This window comes from Periplaneta americana, chromosome 14 (assembly GCF_040183065.1).
Source record: "Periplaneta americana isolate PAMFEO1 chromosome 14, P.americana_PAMFEO1_priV1, whole genome shotgun sequence".
Taxonomy (NCBI): Eukaryota; Metazoa; Arthropoda; class Insecta; order Blattodea; family Blattidae; genus Periplaneta; species Periplaneta americana.
This window is the reverse complement of record NC_091130.1, coordinates 145,873,261-145,896,435: the sequence shown is the minus strand read 5'-3', so window position 1 is coordinate 145,896,435 and position 23,175 is coordinate 145,873,261. Positions and strand designations below refer to the sequence as shown.

General features: G+C 34.9%; 1 protein-coding gene across 6 annotated transcripts in view; it reads right to left on the bottom strand.

Moving 5' to 3' along the window:
- Positions 1-23,175, bottom strand: part of exd (PBX homeobox extradenticle) — a 336,566-nt gene that overhangs the window by 36,374 nt on the left and 277,017 nt on the right. The window contains exon 7 of one of the 6 annotated variants that reach the window (XM_069846236.1): positions 1,574-21,407. The exons of the other annotated variants lie outside the window; for them this stretch is intronic. Within the exon in view, the coding sequence (XP_069702337.1) occupies positions 21,396-21,407 (12 nt within the window). The 3' untranslated portion in view covers positions 1,574-21,395. Of the gene's footprint in view, positions 1-1,573; positions 21,408-23,175 lie in introns of those variants that run through there. 6 annotated transcript variants of the gene reach the window in all.

Below are 23,175 nucleotides of genomic sequence, written 5' to 3'. Positions count from 1 at the left end.
CGTCTTGATGTTCTTTTATGAGGACAACTCTATTCATAAAGCGAGTGGTCAATTTTCGACCCTTGTATTTACTTTGTTTTCTGTACACTTCGCCTTTCATCCACACCCACTGACAAAAATCAACATTAGTAAAGTCTGGGGACCATGGTGGCCAATGAAAATGTATCACCTGACAGCTACAATATACTAGGACTCCGTTATGCTGCAAGAACACACCCATGCTTGCAGCCAAAGGAACTACAAACAGCTGTTTCTCTACATCCATTATGAACAGTGCTGCCCTCACTTGATCTGAGAAGAGCGATACGTACTACTCCTTTGTATATAGTCATTCGTCGTTCCTTCATACCACTTGTAAGGTTATGTGTAACATTCAAACAGCTTATCTCTACACCCACTCAAAATTGGACACATTTTATATTAACTTTTTTTATTCAGAATGGTCCATACTAATATTCCTTAAAATAGATATTTATTGTATTTCCTGAACCAATCTGCATATTCAAGTTTGAATTACCTCGCTCGTACAGTAGCCAAAACTGAAAGTTGCGTGAATAATTTCTTATTACAAATTTGTAAGCAGAATTAATAATTAACGTGGGATTTGAAAGTTAAATCATTATCAAATTCTATATCTAAAACTCATTCTTGAAACACAGTCTAATTTTCAGCCATAAGATATGGTGGGTTTTACGACTCATAGATAGTGATGGAGGAAATAATTTGAATACCGATATACTGATATTACAATATATTCCAAAGCTAATTTCGATAATCGATATATATATATATTGCAGAAAATATATCGATATATCGAACGATTATCGATATATCGCTATTCCGTAAGCAAATTGCATTTTCAGGTGACATTTACTGTATTACAATAAGATTACTTAAATCTTAATATTCCTTTTCACCATTGAAATTAACATCATAACAGTCAAAAGCATAAATGTAAAATTGTAACAATAAACAATACATTTTCAATACCACATGAAGTAGGTCCTAACCTAAATCAAAATTATGGTGGAGGCAAGGGAGCTTAAATGATTTAATAGGAAAGAGTTAAGTGCACTCAACATGGTTGAGTATTTGATATTAGAACACGATTCAGTTATTCTAATTTTATATAATAGTATTCAATCCAAGATACAGATAATATAATGCTCTTTTATACCTAACAGTGTAATCATTTTTAAATGTAAGTAAAGAACTTGTAATTATTTTTAAATGTAAGTAAACCGTACTTAGAATGTTACAAGTTTTAACAAACTTCACAGTTTGTATTTCACGCCAGTATCATCGAACTCCAGTCGTGGAAGGGAGTAGCAAACGGTGTTTCCGGTTCTCAACCGTTAATCCAACTAGCTCTCAATATATTGAATATTTTCTTTAACACCCTGTATTTCTAGAGGAGTCTCGCAACTCGAGCATAGAAGTAGAGATAAAAGTGATGATCAACTTTGGAGTAATTGACCACCGAGGGAATATAGGATCAGGGGTAATAAAAATCCAAGAAATAGAAGACAAAGGAAATTTGAGGAGACATTTGCTAAATCACTACAGGAAAGCATTGCAAGATCTAGTACATTTTATTCACAATGTCATACAATGTGTCACTTGGCTACATCGTTTTTATTGAAGAGTTGTAACAACGTCAATTTTTTTTCTTCAGGGGGAGGTAAATTTAACAAATCAAGTGGCTGCACTGCTTCTATCACAACAATACGGCAGTGTAGTAAACATAAGACTGTTAACTGTATAAATAAGGTATTGTAAAGAAATCCTACCAGAATATTAATAAGACTTATGAGAGAAAACTATTTCAAAAAGCGGTAAGAATTTGAAAATTATGAGAAATCTTACATGTTAGTTAGTCAGGTTCCGAGTTTACTTTCAAGAGTGTGGATTTGCCATGCGAACAGTTACGAGGGAATGGAATTGAATTTATTTTTTATTTTTCCAATTTATTATTTTACTTTATCTGGAACACACAATTTAACCCTTAAAATGGCAAAACTTCATTTCTCACGCTAGTTTATTAAACCGTGTCGGACTATAAAGAAAACAACCATCGCAATGTCCATATTTCATAATGTTGTGCAATATTATAGTATTGTGAAATATTAATTTTCCTACCAATTTTTTTCTATTGTTCTATTAAAATTATAGCCTATTAACCTGTTGTATCCTATAGGATGCATTGTCAATAATTTAAGGGTTAACACTGTCAAGAAAGGCAATTCCGTATCCACTTAAAACATGCAAACATAAAACAGAAAATCTATTTCAAGATGAAAAGCGAAGAACTTTTTCACTAGACAGAGGAACAGATTCTAAGCTCGTTTAATTAGGTATGTATGTCATCTCCGAAGATTGTAAATACTAGGGCTGGATAAAAACTAATGGCAACAGTTCGATATTTCTGACATGGCTTTATTCACAGGGGTACAACATTTACGTACCTTCTATATAGTGCCCCCCTTATTTATTACCTTTTGCCAAATTTTGGAAGGCGTTCATACACCATCAGTGCGTCCATCTTTGTTGATGTTCCGTATTGACCGCCCTATAGTACGGATAAGTTCATCTCTATATTGTACCGGGTCCCTCGCAGTGGTTCTTTCAATTTGGTGAAAAGATCGTAATCGTCTGCAGTAGTAATCCGCGTTTGCCGTCTGCCTTGGAGGTACAGAGTGGTGCAGTATTACCCCATCAATGTCATACGCCACAATGAACATCACCTTCACAGCACTTTATGTAGGGCGCACTTTCTTCGGACGAGAAGAACCTGGATGCTTCCATTCATTTGATTGACGTTTCAAGTTTGGTTAGTTCGTATGAGCGAGCCCAGGTTTCGTCCATAACGACGAATCGTCCAAGAAAGTCATCTTTCCTTTGGTACCCGTCCAACAAGGCCTGTGCAACTGCATAGCGGTGCCATTGTTAAACCTCGGAAATTTCATGGGGTATCCAACGCCCTATAATTTTTCGGTAACCCAGAATGTCTTTCAGAATGTGGAGCACAGTTTTGTGACATACTCCGACTTCCGCTGCTAACTCACGCACAGTCCATCGGCGATCAGCATCCCACAGGGCAGCAAGAAGTTGAACTGTGTTGTCCTCCACGCGGGGTCGTCCTGTACGGAGGTTGTCCTGAACGGGATCCCTGCCTTCCCGAAACGCTTCAACCCATCGTGCCACTGTGCGATATGGCAACGCTGCATCGGCACATGCTTCACGCAGTCCCTGAAAACATTCTTGTACACTGCGACCTCGTGTCACTTCAATTTTGATCCAGGAACGTTGCTCTAGTTTTGTAAAGTGGTCTTAGGGCGCTCGCTCCCTATGAAAGTCAACGTTCTACACACTGCAGTAGATTGACAGAGTACTGTCGCCACTGGCTGCACTAACTCATCTAACAGTCCTTGTTCATGTCCACACAGCTGGCAACTCTCGCACGCACCATCGTCACGTGACAGCAGTGTTGCCATAACTTTTTATCCAACCTATGTATTTATGAAATGATTTCCATTTGAATGCCGTTACATTATGTGATTTCAAATACTGAATTTAATTTGCTGTCATGTTTATGTATGAATGGTCGATATGTTATACAGACTGGAAAGGATCTAAGATTGAAGATAAATCAGGGCAGTGAATTAAACAAAAAAAAAGTGTGATATCATTGTAGTCTTTTGTGAAAGGATTTTGAGAAAAGCAGCATTTTTAGTTGAATTTTGGAATACGTATTCCAGAAAACCGGAGACGTTGGAGAGATAATGTTGTGTGATTTTGTGGAGAAAATACTAACAAATGTGTTCTTTATTGGTTTGTTGCATAAGATTTACTGTTTAACCGTGATTTCAATGCAAATCGATAACAAAATGTGAAAGAAAGATGTAGCAACCGTGCATTGAGTGACGGTAGAAGCAAGTAGGAAGCAAGACTAGAACTGGCAGGAGGAAATGCACAGTCACCAACGTCCCTCTGTGACGTGTTAGATTACATTTCTTTTCGTACAGTTGCGTATGTAATTATGATTTGTTATGTTGTGACTCAACCGATACTGTTACATGAACACGTGTTGCAATGTTGCAGTGTGTTTGCTTTTATTTGTTACGAATACGTATATCATAAACCGATCACAAACGATCACAAAGACATTAGGACATTTAGATTTAACTCTCCTCCTTGACTCATCTCTCAAAAGGTCCCTATGTGATAGTCTCCTTCCACTTGGTATAACTATGTGGCATTTAAACTGTAATGAAATGCATTCAAATATTAAGATTTTACATTAGTTTGCTCTGCCAACATCTCTGAGGGATGACATTGTCATAATTGTGTTAAAAAAATCCTGCCAAATCCTAATTAATCACATGGTGCCACATTAATAGCAATTATCATTTTTCACGCCCTTTTCTTTGTTTCCCTTTTTTAAAATTTAATGTCTATATTTACTATGTATAATAATTTTTTTGAGGATATACTGAGTCCGTAAGGGCTACCCTCAATGGGGGGCAGTTTAATATTATTATTATTATTATTATTATTATTATTATTATTATATAATATGTTATGTGTTTACTATACTATTTATTTGTATATTTTAAATTTCGGTTTTAATTATTTTCTCTTATTTTTATTGGTAGATATGTAAGATAATTTGATAAGTTAACAATACTGTATCTGTAATGACATTCAATACAAGATTAAAAATTTTAATGTCGATAATGATGCTATTAATTAGGTTAGGTTTGACTGTATAATTTCTCTTTGATTTTAACAGCCAGCAATTTCTGAATTTCGAGTCCAAATTACCAAGTATAAGGAAAGCTGACAAGAGATGTTGCATGTCAGAAACGGTGTTGGGAATTATTAAAAAAATTACCTCGTAAATTATTTAATTAGTTTTTAATTTATGCTATAATTTTAGATTAATAAAATAACAGAAAAGAAACCGTTAGGGAAATGTAAATTTAAGTAAAATTACTGAATAATAATACAACAATGTGTTAGTTGTTTTTTTTACAGTCCGTCACGATTTACGAAATATCAGTGTGACACAAAACAGGTAACATCAAGATCAGTAAATTGATTAAATTTGCATAATACCAGTGTAGTATATACAGTCTCGAAGCTTGAGTTGTTGAAGGTACTAGGAACAGTAGACTGTGCAGGTACTATTTCGCATTGTCTGTGATGAGGCGATAGTAGCGATTCTAGTGGTTAGCAACTATCTATGGATGCATATTCCCTACGTATTGAGCTTCGTGACTGTGTATACTAGACAGTGCTATTGTCACAGTCTAGTAGATACAGTCACGAAGATTAAGGTAATTTTTTGCATTTTTCGCGATGCAATGCTCCAAGCGGTTAGCAACTGAGAGTACTAGGAACAATAGACTGTGCGATAGTAGCGATCCTAGTGGCTAGCAACTGAAGTCCAACTGTCATTGAATGCATATTCCCTACGTATTAAGCTTCGTGACTGTAAATACTAGAGTGTGCTATTACTGTAGGCAGAAGTGAGGAAAGTAACTAATTAAATATTTTAACCAGAATAATTGAAATTATTTTATGTCTATAACAAAACAATGATGTTACGATTCACTGCTTCGCTCAGAATATGTCACGGAAGTTATCGGGGAATAGATTTCGAGAAAGTGTTCACAAATTGAGATCAATTTTTGCATTTCCTCAAGGAAATTCCTCAGAAATATGTGGTTTCTTCGACGCATTATTTGCAACGTGTAGGCACATAACTAACCGAAAACTTTTAACACAGAAGACCCGAGTTAAAATCCAGGTTTATGTAAGTGGGAAATTTGGTGGACAGAGATGGCGTTGTGAAAGATTTTCGAGAGACACTACCGTTTATTCTGCCAACATAACCACATTTCTTCATTTACTATCATTTGTATAGGAAACAAACGATGAAAGCTGTGTTGTACTCATGGCAGACGTAATCATTTTACTATTCATCCATGAGAAACATTTGTTCCGATGGAATACAATTATTTATTTATACCTCTACTCACATTGAACTGTGGAGAGACATTCTACATGTGTTGGCTCCTGCAGATAATCTACCAGATTGTTCGTTACATCCATGACAATGATGTTTTTCTAACAAGGACATTTAACCCTTTACAGAAAACCGAGAAAAAAGTTATAGATTTTAATGACATATATACATATTTATTATGTGATAACCATCAACTGATAACATGCATGTAAATCCACTTGACACTTTTTGATTAAAAAACGGAAATAGAAAAATGTGAACCAACATTTGCGCAGGAAACGGAGATGTTTATATATTATGTTCAGTGAACTGATTTAGGTACGTATTCATCTTACAGTTATAAATATTATATTTAACACTGCGTATACAATGAAATATCCTGCGATGTTGGCCATGACAGGGGAAATTCTTTCACAAAATAATGTATTATTATATTTTTGCAACATATATTTATACTCGTTCAAAATACAATTCGGAACCTGACTTACAAATCAATATAGATTAATACAATGGCGTGTTGTTATATGTAACAAGATGGCCTATATAACTAAACAGGACAGACATCTGAACATACAAATGCGTATAAATGAAACAAATGAATGGCGTATCAGGAACAAAAGACAAGCACTCAAACAATCACGCTGACGAAGTCATGTTTCATCTGAACAACATTGCACACATACTGTAACTAAAGACATTAGAACAAGGAAATATAGCCTTTGGCAATAATTTAGAGGTTAAAAACGTAACTGGCAACTTAATTGTGAGCAAAGCCATTTCAAGTCATCATCATCGCCCTTGCAGGTATTAGGCCTAGTCCATCTTTTCAGGGGCGTCCCAAAGATCGTCTTCCATGTGGTATATAGCGGAGAATTTGTCTTGGGAGTCTGGAACGGTCCATTCTATTGAAATGGTTAAGCCATTTTTGTCTATAGTGGTTGAGATGTTCATAAATAGGTGTAATTTTCAATTCTTTTGTAATTAGTTTTGTGGTCAAGCAAGCTGTAGCCGGCAGTCCTCCTTAGAAATCTCATTTCCGCAGTTGTTAGGCGTTGAACATCTGAGTTTCGGACAGTCCAGGCCTCACTACCATACATGAGGACAGGTCTTGCTAGAACTTTATATGCTTTTAACCTGGTATGTTTTTGGGTTTTCGTGGTTGTGAAAACCTGGTTGATGGTTCTTAAGGCTCCATTAAAATGTTGAATATTTTCAGATTATCAGTAACAGGTAAATATGTCAAATTATAACCTAAATATTTAAATGAGTTTACCTGTTCTAACGTATGGGTTCCAATGCAAATTTTACTCCTAACTTGCTGTTTACCTTGGAACGCCATAATTTTTGTTTTGTTTGGGGAAATTTTCATATTGAAATTTTGTGCTATTATATTCAGGTGATGTATTGAGTATTGCAGCTCGTCTTCATTTGTAGCAAAAACAACCTGATCGTCTGCATATAATAATGTATCTAGAGCACAATTTCGGAAGAACGGGATGTTTCCATGAATTGTTAGTCGCCAATATCTGATGATGGAGTTGATGTATATATTGAATAAAAGTGGTGAGAGGGGGCATCCTTGACGAACTCCACAGTTTATCGGCCTCCATTCGGTATGTCCTGATCCAATAATAATTTTGATAATATTGTGGTTATATAATTAGTAAATTGTTCTTATAATTGCGTTTGGAACTGAATCATCTGCCAAAATTTGAAAGGGCTTATTTCTGTCAACACGGTCGAAAGCTTTTTCGTAATCAATAAAAGCCAAATGAGTTTCTTTATTAAATTCCCTAAATTTCGATCAAAATCTTCATAGTAAAATATCCATCTGCGCAAGATCTGCCTTTTCGAAAACCGTTTTGTTCTTCACCAATGAGAGTTTCAAGTAACTTTTAAAAATATAAAACTTGATGTTTAATTCGTTTTGATAATGATTTCCTTGGTAATATATGACTATTTGGGAGTTGAAATAACTCACATGAATAAAATAAAAAAAAGAGGTCAATACTGCAATGCAAAGAAGAATACAGACAGAAATCATGTCGAAAACCATTCTGTCGGATGCTGAAAACGTGTTTTTAGACAGTCATTCATAAAAATAGGTAAGACTATTATAAGACAGATTGCGAAAAGTGCTTTCAAAACTAGCGCAAAAAATACTTTTAAAGGTACGCACTCACTAATCGGAACGGATTCGTTCGACACGTTCGGATTTTATTCTTTGCACCATTTTAAATTATTTAACATCGCCCACTTGACCGTATCGCCTCTGTCCGTATGATCTGATTACGATCAGAATTCTGGCCAGAGAATTCTAGAAGGATTTCCGTAAGGGTCAAGATAGCTATTTATTGCTTCTAAAATAATGTATTTAATAGCTATTTTATATATATATATATATATATATATATATATATCTTCCTATAACCATTACAGGTTGCCATTGACAAAGAGTACCGTGATACAATAAATATAGAGAAATGCCTTGAGGCTTTATGAAACATATTTTTGTTGTTACAGTGAAAAATAACAAATTGAAATAGATTGAAACACAAAATAATGTACGAAGTAACGTCAAGAAGATGTGAATTAAAGTCATGGTCCATGTATATGCCTGAAAATAGCTACTGATCCTTTGCGTGTTTGTTTTTAAAATAATGTGTTTAATCTGTAACTACAGTCAATGTATTGTTATTAGTATCTCTTTGTTGTTACCTATTGCTTTAAAAAGAATGTGTTTAACTTGTAATTTTAAGTCAATTTTTCTACTGTTCCTTTACTGTTTACATTTGTTTTTAAATCTTTTGTATTGCCCCTGCTATTACATATTGCCCTTCAAGAATTTCGTTATTGGTTAGTTGTAAGTCATTACTTGTCTTATTATTTTAATTGTTGTATTTGTTCCTGAATCACGTATGTAACTTGTAACCGTAAATCATTGCTTGTAATATCCCTTTATTACTCTTAACTGTTCCATTCTTCATGAATTAAGTATTAATTTGAAAGTGAAAGTTAAACTTTGTTTCATGAATCTACTATTGATTAAATTTTAAGGTCGTGTATTTACTCTGAAACGATTAGACATTCTTGTATATCTTTTGAATTGATTATTCCTCAAACATCTCATTAATCTTTAACAGGATCCATTTTTCATTAAGGTGCATTCTCCTGCATAATTCATGTGAATTGTAACTGTGACCACTATTTTATATTATAACTTTACTATTGTTTATTGGTTATAAAATATGTATTTTGATGCAAACTATAACCCTAATATACCTCAGGGTGAAATAGGGCTTATTTAAATTGGATAATAAAAAAAAAAGATAGAAATAAAGAAAGAAATGACAATATATCGACTGCAAGGCCTCAAATCGCGGTAATATTGAAGGCATAAATGAAATGAACGACTTGACGCTTATTTTGTTATTTCTTCTTAAAAAAAATAAGATTAAAGGAACTGGTTTTAAAGTAAATCTTGATAAAAAAAATATTTTGTGCCAGACACATATGAAGAAATAAATGAGTTTAACTCTCTTGGAACATTAATTACGTATAACAACAATGTATGCATGTATCCAATGCTTACCCACTTCACTTTACGTGATTCGGGTTTCGCATATTGCGGACAGATGGCAGGACTGTGGCCCATTTTCTAGTTGCACACCACTTTGGCGGGCTACGCTGTACATGATATGTATCTATAGAGCATTGATGTCAAAGCAAGCGCATTTTTCAGACCTTGACGTCGTGCGCGGGCAGCAAGCGCTAAGTATGGAAAGAGGAAGGGTTGTGTAGCCTATATGAATAAGCAACCTATTGGATTAAGAAAACAGTGGTGCACAAACTTCAAACGGAACGTGAAATTTTATGTCGTTATTTTTATATGGCTTCTTTCTATTTACTATTATCTAATCACATCATAATCGTAATACACGTTCACAGCACAATCTGTTGCTATCAATACCACGTCATCAGACATCTCTGTACTCAAGTTCTTTCTCAATAGCCATGGCCCGCTCATGGAATTCGCTGCCGCTGGAAATCAGGGGTAGTCTTAGTCCTCAGTTGTTTAAAATTAGGTTGTTTAAAAATATTTTAAATGCACAGAACTAGTTTTTAGGTATAATTTTTATTTATTATTATTATTATTATTATTATTATTATTATTATTTTCACAGTCATTACTTTATTTTTCCATTAACACTAATATCTAGGTAATTGTCATTGTCTCAATGTAACACATGCTGTGCTGGTCATACTAATTGTACTATTCCTTTAGTTGTGAGATTATATTCATATGTATTAATTTTTTTTTCTTTTAACTTAATACTTGTATACTAGAATGTATTTTTCTGTTTGTGATTATGTATTCAGTCTCCTTTTTTAATTACATATATATTTTTTTATTATTGTTATTTCAAAGTTAATACTGATTGTGTATATGTATTCAATCTCTCTTTTCTACTTAATTATGTTTATTATTATCTTTAAGTTCATATTTGTATACCGGTATGTATTTTTTCTGTATGTGATTTGATCCTGGTTGAGTGGAAGAAAAGGCCTGATGGCCTTAACTCTGCCAGGGAAAATAAAACTATTATTATTATTATTATTGTTATTATTATTATTATTATTATTATTATATTGTCTGTAAAACAAAAGTACTAACACTGATTTCTTAATATTGCGCTTGTGTTTTAAATCTTAATAATATAATAGAGAGTTAAGAAGGAATATTCACTTAAATTCCATAGTAGTATAATATTATACTGTATTAAGTGGATGAAACACATCATTCATAAAGAAAGTGATATTCCAAAGAAAGAGATTGAGTATGACATGATAAGTTGGAATTTATATTGATGGTATTTTTAGCCTTACAAAAGTAATCAATAAACTAATCACAAAACAATATTACAGTACAAAGCAAAGTTACCTAGGTACTGTATCTGTTTTAAGTGTAACTAACATTACATAACAAAACTCTTATCGCATTATGCTTTTAAGGTGATATTTGTGAGGAACTTCCTATCATCAGAATATTAAATTATTTTCTCGAAATGTGCTGAAGCTATAGAGCTGACATTTTTACAACACATGGGCACGTATCTTTTGCTTATGATGTAACAGTAGTTGCTTTGTTAATTCATTTCCTTACAAACAATTTCCATGCGAATATTTTCAAAATTTTCAATACCGTACACTATCTTCAGTAATACGTATATACGGTATATTAGATTTACGAAAACATTCTCTAAGGCTACTAAATAAATAGGCCTATATCTGAAAATTTCAATTTTCTATACGAAAAGTTGAGAAAATATTTCTTTTGAATAAAAAAATGAACTTGTGAAAAATGAGCATTAAAATTAAAACTTACATTCTTATAATGCACTTATACTTCTCAGGCAAATCTAAAAATTACCATGGATACAGTTTTAATAAGTTCTCTTCCCTTTATCTATTGAATCAGTGCTGGCCATCCCTGAATATAGCTCGACCAAACGGCATATACCACCTCTTTCGTCTGTCTCTTTCTTTTCCGCTGTAAAGCGCTCAGGCTCTCCTGGGCTCTAAAGCGCGCGCTTGCTCCTGTGGGCACCAACTGACATGCCTGCTATAGAGAGTAATGTCGTATACTAGGGTGAGTGTATGTGTAAGTGTAATGTATGAAACGAGTGGTGATGATGGAGAAGGGGAAACCCGCTACCGGCACGTAGCCTACTCCTGTCGAATAGCACCAAGGGGCCCGCCAGGCTTAACGTCTTCATCCGACGGACGAATCACTATCAACAGTGACATATGCCTTCTCTTCATATGCACTGCGGAGAGATTTGGGATTTAATCCAGGCATATTGCTGCACAATCTAGTGACTAGAAGTTGTGCAATGCCATCTCTCTCATCACAGGTTAACCAAACAGTAAAGCAGGAAAAGTTAATTACCAGAATTGCATAAAATACCTTTTCCAAAGCCTCCTTAGCACTGTATCATGTTACAAAATATCTGTAGACGCAGTAACTAATGTTTGTGTCATTATGACAGTTATCTTTAAATAACTTGAAAACGATTAGAGATATCTCAAAATAGATTGCACCCATGTTTTTATCAGAAAATTTCACACGATTTTGAGTACATACATCACACTCTTTTCATTTAAAATTTGAAAGCTTCATCCAAAATTGCGGCTTTTGAGATAGCCGAGGAATGTGTCTCTGGTAGAGCATTTAGTCTTACAAATACTGGTAACACCTATAGTAATCGAAAATCAAGCATATGGAAGTTATTTATATGGTTCCAGATTTTTTATTCACCCTGTATAATAAAAATCCGAAGGCGCCGAACGAATCCCTTCCGGTTAGTGAGCGCTGACTTTCAATTGTTCGTACCGATTGTCAATTATTTTCCACGAGATGGCATGTGGTAGCAATTGTAACTAATCAATACAGCGGTTCAAACAATGTCAGATCTATAGTCGCGACGCTGTTATTCCCGGCGTGACTCCTCCTCTTTACTTACGTCTTAGGAAGTGAAGGCTCTATAAAGTCTAGGTAAGTAGTATCGTTCGCCATTTTTGCTCTTTCGTTGCCGAGCTACCAGACGAGGGATCTATTTGCCACACCGTTAAACATTATCATGTCGTAGCTCCTATGATAATAAATCAAACACACTGTAATTCAGCAAATAATTGAGCGGCAAATAACGTCCTCGTGTGCTTTCTGCGAACGCCAACGAAAGAGCTAAAATGGCGGGCGATTATATTAAGTATTTATCGAGCCTTAGGATATGGATAACTTCTTCATCAGCGAATCACAAGACGCACAGTTTAAATGTAGCCGACCTGCAACGTGATTGGCTGCCGCAAATTAGAGCGACGGGACTACAGTTTTAAAAATAACTGTTTCTGGTTAAGAAACGTAGGCTACACGAAATTAAATAAATAAACGTCTTCAATAAGTATTTAATTTCCAACTATATGGAACAATTTACTTACTTATGGCTTTTAAGAAACCTGAAGGTTCATTGCCGCCTTCACATAAGCCCACCGTCGGTCCCTATCCTGATGAAACAATTAAGAATTAAATTTGATCACAAGAGGCCGAGGGCACCCGGTTGTGAATCGAGAACCTCTTCAGATGAATGCTCTAGCACAGAGCTACAACACTGCTTGATTTTAAGTGTAAAAATTTTCCACTATTACAATGACTGAGAATACAGTAGTGGGGAAGTCTTGGGAATTGTCTGTATACCAGCAGGGACAAACGGTTGTCTAAAAATAGTGTAATACACGCATGTTAAAAACAATTTTATTTTGCTCGTAGGGTTACTTCATTCGGCCCGCGGCCTTGTTTCGCGAACAGCCTTGCTCACAAAATAAATTACTTGTATTTTCAACACTTGTACCGTAAATAATTATATTTCGAGAAAATCTATAAATCTGTTTCGTACAGCATCACAAAAATTTACACTTCGAATACTGAGAAAAAAAACATAACGGGAGGAAATGGTAATTTACAGGGGGATGCATAAGTAGGTATACAGTAATACAAATTAGTTTTATTAAGTACAAATGAGAATTACAGACAACTAGTAGTTAAATGATATCAATCGACAATCGATTTCAATTTAACTGCCTGATCGACCCGTTATCGATTTTAATTCTCATTTGTGTTTAATAAAACTATACAGACGTGGACAAATTATTAGAGTAAAACGTTTTCTTGAAAACGTAATATAATTCGTCATATCAACTATCAGTATAATTCACAGAGTCTCTATTGTTGTAAACATAAATGTTTACATCTTCTGGTATATTTTTCCAATGGTTAAGTATATTTTATCTAGCTGTGTTGGTACTACTGGTGTTTTAATTGTATACTGCAGAAGATATTCAACAGTCTGTTCTCCCATGGCCTGCAAGAAGACCGGACATGAACGAAATTGAAAATCTGTGATCTGTACTGAAGAAAGTGAACAAAAAGAGGCTGACAGCAAAACATGGACTCAAATTGAAGCAGTCTGATATCTGACTAAATGATGCTGATATTCAAAGAAAGTGTCAAACTTTGTTTCCAGCATCCCTGACAAAATCAACGTGTTGATAAAGAATAAGGGAATGTTCACAAAATATTAGTAACCTCCAGACTCAATTTTATGTTCATTATTTCTGTGCAAAATACATTTTTGTTCATTAATTCTGCCGATAAATACAGCTTTGTTGCACTTATAATTAATTTAGTATAATAATTTGTCCACGTTTGTACTATATTACTGCATACTTATTTACGCACCACCTTGTATTAAAGCTGGCTCAAGGTAAACAAAAGAGATGACACCAAATCCAGAGAGTGTCTCTATTTCACGTCATGAACACACCATTCGTTTAGAAATAGAGTGGTGTAATCTATATTTGCTTCGTGTCCCAGTACAATTCATTACAGCTGCAGAAATGAAGAAATTCCTTCGGTATAACTTTTCAAATTTAACAATTGAAAGGTTTTTTTGGGGGACAAAACAACCATAGTCCTAAAACATAAATTTTCAGGAGAAACAAAAAAACTATCTGGCATTGATGTTGTTGAAACTTCAAATATGAAATTCATCATGCCATTTCTTAAGGTGTTGAAGAAACTTGGGAAAACTGAAGTATACATTTATAACTTAAATTACCTCATAGAAATACATGTGTAAATGTAGGTAACTGTGGACAATGGTTGTTTTAAGAAAAAATACTCTGTTGTGGTTGAAGTATACCTCTACTTTAATCTTCAGTCTCTTTATTATATCCTGTTTATTTTCCTTCCGTTGCTTACGTTTCTTCCATGGGGTTACTTCTGCACATAAAGATGACTCCATAACTTACTTATGGCTTTTAAGGAACCCGGAGGTTCATTGCCGCCCTCACATAAGCCCGCCATCGGTCCCTATCCTGTGCAAGATTAATCCACTCTCTATCATTATATCCCACTTCCCTCAAATCCTTTTTAATATTATCCTTCCATCTACGTCTCGGCCTCCCCAAAGGTCTTTTTCCCTCCGGCATCCCAACTAACACTCTATATGCTTTTCTGCTACGTGCTACATGCCCTGCCCATCTCAAAGATCTGGATTTAATGTTCCTAATTATGTAAGGTGAAAAATACAATCCGTGCAGTTCTGCGTTGTGCAACTTTCTCCATTCTTCTGTAACTTCATCACTCTTAGCTCCAAATATTTTCCTAAGAACCTTACTCTCAAACACTCTTAATCTCTGTTCCTCTCTCAAAGTGAGAGTCCAAGTTTCACAACCATACAGAACAACCGGTAATATAACTCTGAGATGGCGTTTGCTGCACACATAAGAAGCGGTACTGCCAATCTACTACAGTTTAAAATTATATGGATAAGTGTTTCAAGATGATATGAATGGGATATTTGTAAATGCTACCTACAATCGTCCTGGACAATGACTGTTTTCACAAAAAAAAAAAAAAAGGTCTTTGGACTGTGGTTATTTTATGAAAACCATTGAAAATTTCTACTTCCATGGTGTTTTTTTCCCGTAACAACTAATTCAATACATGACCGCTACAATACTTTCACCACATAGTGTGTGGATAAGCTTCAGGGCTTCTACCTCGTTGTCTTGGTGTTGGTGGCTGACGTTTCGAGCGCTGTGTTGTGGCCATCTTCAGAGCAGTTGTTGGATAAGGAAATAGTCTGCGAGCTCGTATGTACAGGGACATCACTTTATTTTTACCAACATTTTTAACATTAACCTGGCTATACTCGGAAACACTGTTGCCCCCTTCCATTACAGGAGTTTGATGTTACTAGTGCAATATGTAAACAAATCATTTTACTAGCTATAGGAGGAGAGAAAAGTAGTGTATCCATTTATGTTGTAGGGAAATACGATATTACGATTTTCAGTTTGATCATCACTTTTACGGAATTTATCAAAATACAATAGAGTAGTAACATTTTTTTTTCAAAAACTCAACTTTTCAGGCGGCTATGTTCGTTATGTAATGTCTACTTTATTTAGCATATTAATTATTGATGTTATCATACAATATAGAGAGTGCATTTAAATTGAGATGACCATAAGTAAAGGGCTGTAAGTGCACTTAAGTTACTTTTGAGAAAATGGGGTTTAAATATTTAAGCTTTCGTTAAATCGGTGAAATTTTTTATTTAAATTTTAATGTGTGATGCGATTAAAATATCCCTTTGCCACTAAAATTTTATATACTTTTGCTTACACTGGATGCACTTAACTCATGTTATTACAAATGTCACTAGCATTCCTTTGCTTCTAGCCACCTCAATTCAAAAAAAGCTAATCTGAATTTTTAAACAAGTTGCTGAAAATGGTTGCCGTTCATTACAATGCAAGCTTCAATTCAGTACGCATATTATTAAAAACATTTTGAAGCATATTCTCTGAAATTGAATTTATCGTTTCTTGAATATAATTTTTTAGTACGATATTATTAATATAAGTTCTTTCTTCTATAGAAAACGCAATCATATTTATGAAACACACTATACACTGCAGTGTTTACTTCACTGCTTGAAGACTTCGAATGCAACAGCGGCGTAAGTTTGTTTGTCCGACGGGAGCAAGGACATTAGTGAAGGGGTGGGAGTGAAGTACATTCAGAAATGCAGGTACAATAAAAATGCAAGTAAAAATAAAATGATATCCCTGTATATAGTAGTCTCGATAGGGGGAGTACTTTCGGTGATAGGTCGTAGGTTCTCCTTCTGGCATCTGATTGGTCATACGCTGTCCTATCCGGTTGAGGTCTGTATGAAGGGGAGTATTCATATTAAATACTGGCCCTCATAAGGTCTGAAAGAGTGATCTTGATACCGTGCACGATGTCCGGATGAAGGGGGGGCCGCTCTGAAGATGGCCACAACACAGCGGTCGAAACGTCAGCCACCAACACCAAGACAACGCGGTAGAAGCCCTGAAGCTTATCCACACACCATGTACACCAGTCGCGGAAGCCTCCGCGAACACTTAACTTTCACCACATGCTTAATATCTCAAATTTGCATTTTTTGGACTATGGTTCTTTTCTTTTTTTAAACCTTTCAATTCTATTCAAGAAGAAACTTTGATACTCAATGTCAGCCTGTGATTGTTTGACTACTTTATAGGCTAAATGAACAATGTTTTTAGAATAAGTATAATCGTTTATTCAGCGGGTATATTCTTAATAATTGTGGACGGTGTATGCAGTTGGACCAGGAGTGGATTGAATTCAAGGAGTATAGTGCAAGAATAAGCAAATACAATATCTCTCTCACACACAACACACATACACACGAGGGGAAAACAAATGCGCCCAATAAGATACGGAAGCCAATTATGTAATCTTACTATTTTTTTTTTGTGGAATAGCGCAAATTTTCTGCACTCTACAGGGTGTAACAGAAACATCAGCTCCTTATCTCATTGGGCACAATACATTTACGTGTATTCGCATTTCATGCCATTTCTCACTTTAACTATTTATATCTTAAAACATTTCTTATAATAAGGGATGATATATTATAAAAAATAAGACAAATTCTTTCATCTCTTGTCTGAAGATTATTAAGTTTTATGCGTATACTGATGTATTGCTGCACGTGTATTTCATTTGTAGCGTTAATGTTATGTTTCATCATAGTGTTTACCTATAGATAACAATAATAATACCAAATAATTATTGTAAAGTACAGGGTGGGCACAAAGTTTCGTTACTCACTATAAATACCTCAAACATACCCAAACATTATGTAATCCCGGTCATAATGCATACACACTAACTGTGTGTCGTAAATGCCAAAAAATGTCCTTCATCATTCTCCTCACAAAATAATACGTCGTCAGGTACGGTATGGCATGCGCCTCAGCATTGCTGGTGTAATCTGTTGGAAAGCGCCTCGCCTCATTAATGGTATCGTACAATTCTTGTGCAACAATACTCCTAAGGGGAGAGGATGGTAATTTTTTAAAGGTTTTTTTCTATTTGGTGTAAAATATTAATCTTTTTGTATGTAGAGAGCTCATAGCTGTGGAAACTCAACCAAATGAAAAAAAAATTATTTGGGGGCCCAATTTTGAAAAAAATTTACCCAATGCAGGATTGTACTAAAACCGATATATCTAAACCGTTTTTAAAGATAGATTCAAACAGTTTCTTGCAATGTATTTGCAAAAGCATGTTCTACAAACTGTCTGTAACAGAATTTTGATATTTAGTCCCTACGTTTGCAAAATAAACAATTAAAATTTAATAACAATTTTCTGATTTCCTTTCTTGCAAACAAACGGACGTATTTTTAAAATGAAATCAATTAACAAAATTCTGTTGCAGAGAAAATTTTCCTAATAGTCTAAAGAATGTGTGTTCCAAATTTCATGCCTGTATCTTTAATAATTCAGAAATTATATCCATTTTTGTCTGGCAATGTAGCAAAAAAAAAAAAATTAAGTTACTGGAAACCGATAAAAGCGGGCGAGTGATTTAAAAATCCATAGCGCAGGAAGTTTAAAAATGACGTCTCAACATCCGATAAGGGCACAAATATCCACAAAATATTATGCAATGCATTCCACACATATCAAAGGGTACTTTATAGAATTTTTTTTTTAAATTTAATTTACCGGAAACAACAATAAAAGAGGACGAGTGGTTTAAAAATCCATAACGCAGGAAGTTTAAAAATGGCGACTCAACATCCGATAAGGGCACAAATACCCACAAAATGTTATGCTATGCAATCCATACATATCACAGAGTATTTTAAAGATTTTTTTTTTTTGAAAATTTACTCATTTTTCACCAAATAATACCATCCTCTCCCCTTAACGAAATCCCAGTCAATTCAGCGTTGTGGAAACATCTCATTGAGGTACTCACGATCGGAAATGGCATAATGGGTCACCGATCTTACCAGCTCCTCTCGACTGGCCACCTCGCAGCCCTGACTTCATAATCTGTGAAAATGGGCTGTGGGGTTTCATCAACAGCATTGTTGCACAAGAATTGTACGACACCATTGATGAATTGAAGAATGCCGTGCGACGCGCTTTCCAACAGATTACACTAGCAATGCTGAGGGGAATGTCACACCGAACTTGGCGACGAATTATTTTGCGAGGAGAATTATGGAGGACATACTGACTCTTTGGACACTTAGTATTAGAGTTGGGCAACACGATTCTTTTTCAGAAGTCGATTCCAACGATTCAATTATACATTACGAATCGATTCTAACGATTCGTTCACGATTCTTCTCAGTCTGCGATTCCAACTATTCTTTTGAATCGTCAACGAACGACTCGCAGGACACTTTCAAACCACGCGTAGAACAAAAACGTTCTACATCTCTCGCATAGATGGCATAAGAGGCGAGACATTGGATTGTCTCTTTCTCATTGGCTGGAACCATTCAGCATGACCTCCATTAGTCTACAAAATTACCCAAGATAATGTTTCTAAATTATAATTTATCAACTGAACCTTATTATGAAGTACATTTTTTGCATTACATCTCTATTTAACTATGCAAATTTCAGGTTTGTGTTCATTATTCTCCATACTTAACAAATGCAGTATTTTGATGTCACTCTCGCTTGCGAGCAATCGGCACGGTTCGGAAATGTCCGTTGACAGGTTACATCAAACAAGTAAATAGAATCGTGGGTTACGATACCATGTCAATTCGTTACTATTCTTTTGAACGACGATTCGTTACGATTCTTTTGAACGACGATTCGTTGATACCACGAATCGATTCTTACGATTCTTTATTATTAGTCGTTCCAATGAACGATTCGTTCACGAATCGACCCAACTCAACTTAGTACACACATTTAGTGTAAAGTGGATGTCTGTCTACCGAAATTACAAAGTGAGTGTATTTGAGGTATTTATGGGGGGTAACGGGACTTTATGCCCATCCTGTAGAAGGAAATCACAACAAAATATTGAAACTATGTTAACATTATACTGATATTTGCTATCAGTTCGAAATTTTTCTTTGTCAACTTACGCTTTTAGAATGTAAGACAACAAAATTAATAATGATAACTATTTCTTGAAAACACTTAAAAGTTCTTCGGGTTTTTGTCGTTGTTTTCTTGAGCATGATGATATAACACCATAAAAAATAAAAAAAACAAACAAACGCCAACAAAAATCCTCTATATTACAAAGTTATGAACGTATGTAAGCTGTCGACACGGAAATGTTTCTTTATTCCGTTGAACTCTTCAACAGCCTTCTTTTTTTTTTTTTTTAGTAGCCTTCAAAGTACTCATTCGTATTCTGTCACGGGCACACGGTTCGTATTTAGCCACGTATTACACACCAGCAAACTGAACAACAAAATATTAAGACATTATTTCCACTTAATGCTCCTTTCTTTTCCCCTTCCTTACGAGTCAACTTATCTGATTGTCACTAATTACGTATATCGTATATCCGAGAATTACACATCTGTATATCCGTGCTTCTTTCCTTTATCATTTGTATAAAATTAGTCATACGGACTTTGTGTGCATATAATTAATTTAAAAAAGCTCCACATGTAACAACAAAGATATAATCTATTTCTTCATCTTTTGTTTTTTTCGGTTGGTAATCAAGGGTAGGAAACAGGTTATCCAGTTACTTTCGGAGAAAAAAAAATCCCTTGGGCAGCCAATAATTTTTATACCATAAAAAAGACACTGGTATATATATCTCACTGACGCACGCACACATTCACACACATGCAAAAAAAGTTCATTCACCACGCAAGTGCGTGAGTATACATTTTAGAAAAAAAAACTGCAGGAGGAGCTTTCTCTGAAAATTCCCTATATGTATTATAAATTCAAAAGTAGTTATTTTCATTTATTATTATTATTAATATTTTGTTCACGTATACTGATGATATTATTATTAATAAAGATCTGGGTAATTTCTACCCTTTTATCTTCGTCGACAAAATGTCACCGATCCTTCTCCCATTCACACTTTTATCACAAACACTAGCTGCAGCCAAAAAACAGCAGTTCATTAAAAAAAACACCTTATCGAAATGCATTAAAACAAAATAACAGATAAGATAAAACAAAACATAAAGAATATTGAGTTCAGAGATCTAACAGCCAACCAATAAATTCCATCCAGCCATGTTCTTCCACGTGAACACGATTCCAAATCTTGAGGCTTCCCTATTCTTGTCACGGGTTGGTTTTTTTTTATTGTTTAATATTTTGGTGATTGGTTGGTGATGGTGATGATTGGTTGGTTGGTGTTGGTAGTGGTGATGCAATCCCCAACGATCTGTCTGTCTCTCTCACTCGCGTCCTGGCCAATCTCGAGTGTTCATTGGTGAACCTATACATGAAACGAATGCAGGGACTCAGTGACAGGTTTTTCTTTTTCACTGTCTAATATTAATTAATAAGTAACTTATTAGGATGCAAATAAAAGAATATATACTTATCATAGGGTTGCCACCATCCGAATTCATCGAGAGCTTAAACTTCTTCTGTAGTGTTCTTCAGACTCTGATTTGAATACGATTTCAAAACGTATTTCGCATAGAAATACGTTATATATAAAACAAGTGACAAACAGAAAGATATGTATTTAGAAAACTTAAGTTTTCTTTGCATCAGGAACTGAAGATCGTCTAAAACATCGTAAATATTTACCAAAAAAACACAAAATTTAGAATGCTCACTAGTAAAACTGCTAAGCAAAAGAATAAACAAACACAAATTCTTCTGGAGAATCTAGAATAATCACAACAATAAAACAATTAAGTCCGTAATACACAAACTGATGTATTCTAATGCTTTTTAGCAAAGTTTTAACTGTACAATAATTAATTTTTACCTTTATTAACGGAAATCTAAGAAGACTGTTTTGATGCGCATTTGTTTCATTATTGAATTCAGGGTAAATGGCAACCCTATGGTTTAATAACAGATCTTCCATCTCTCGTGAGAGAGAGAACATAAAGGATCGCCACCAAACACCCATCACCACCCCAACATCAAATACACCTCTTAACAAAAATGTTTTTTTAGTCCATTACCCAGTAATGTATTATAGAGGCTTAGAGAGGCAATGGGGATGAACGATTAACCATGCATAGGAGTGTTACGTTTATTGAATCTTGTGTTAAACTACTTGTTAATATTATCGTTTGTTTTAAGACCGGGGTAGAGACACATAACTATGACATCCAACAATCACAGGCGGCAATCAGTGACATCATAAATGACAAAATAAAAACGACAATCACATTCACCTCTCACACAACAACATACTTACAAGCAGAACTTCACCGATATTTTATACTGCATCACCAGTAGCATAGGTAGGAAGTTCGTACCAAAACAGTAGCCATGGATAAATATATAATAGGATGCGAAACTGCAGTCAGCACCATCTGGCGGCGGGGGGCTGAAATAAGATGATCAGCGCCCAACGTCGTAGGTGGTGAACATTAGAACTACGTGTTGGGTACATTACCCAGAGTTATCTATTTATCCGTTCGAGATATTGCTCGAAGAGACAAGATGGCAGACAGACACTTGTTAATAAGTGAACATAAAGTGATACTACGTGTGTATAAGCAGTGTAGGTTAAACAGTGATGTTTATGGACGTTGTAAAAATAGTGTTGTTGAATGTATTGTAAAGTAATAGTAATATAATAAATTGAACTATCTAAGTTCTAAGTAGTTCTTGCAGACGTTTCCATTGCGCTGTACAATAAATATCCAGAGAATACAATCCCAATTACCTAACCTTTTGCTTTATTTTTTTGTCTCTGTCTCGTTATATTTTAATTGGGTAGTGTAAAATAGATAGTCTCTTTTATCTTCCTGTTGGCTCCGGTAAGAATTTTCAGTAGAAGATGCTGTGAGGAATAAAAATGTAAATGTGTTATTTTAAATTGGGTTAGTTTTGAATATCGATGAGGGTGGGAGGGAATACTTTCTGCACAGTTTAACATTTTCGTCACCAGGTGCTACTTGGTGCGCTGTAATAACGCCCCTCCTTCCAACAGGTGGCAGCAAGATCAATTTCTACAACAGCGCCTCTAGTATGTGTTACGGGAAACTCAGTAAGATTCGCATCCTATTATATAT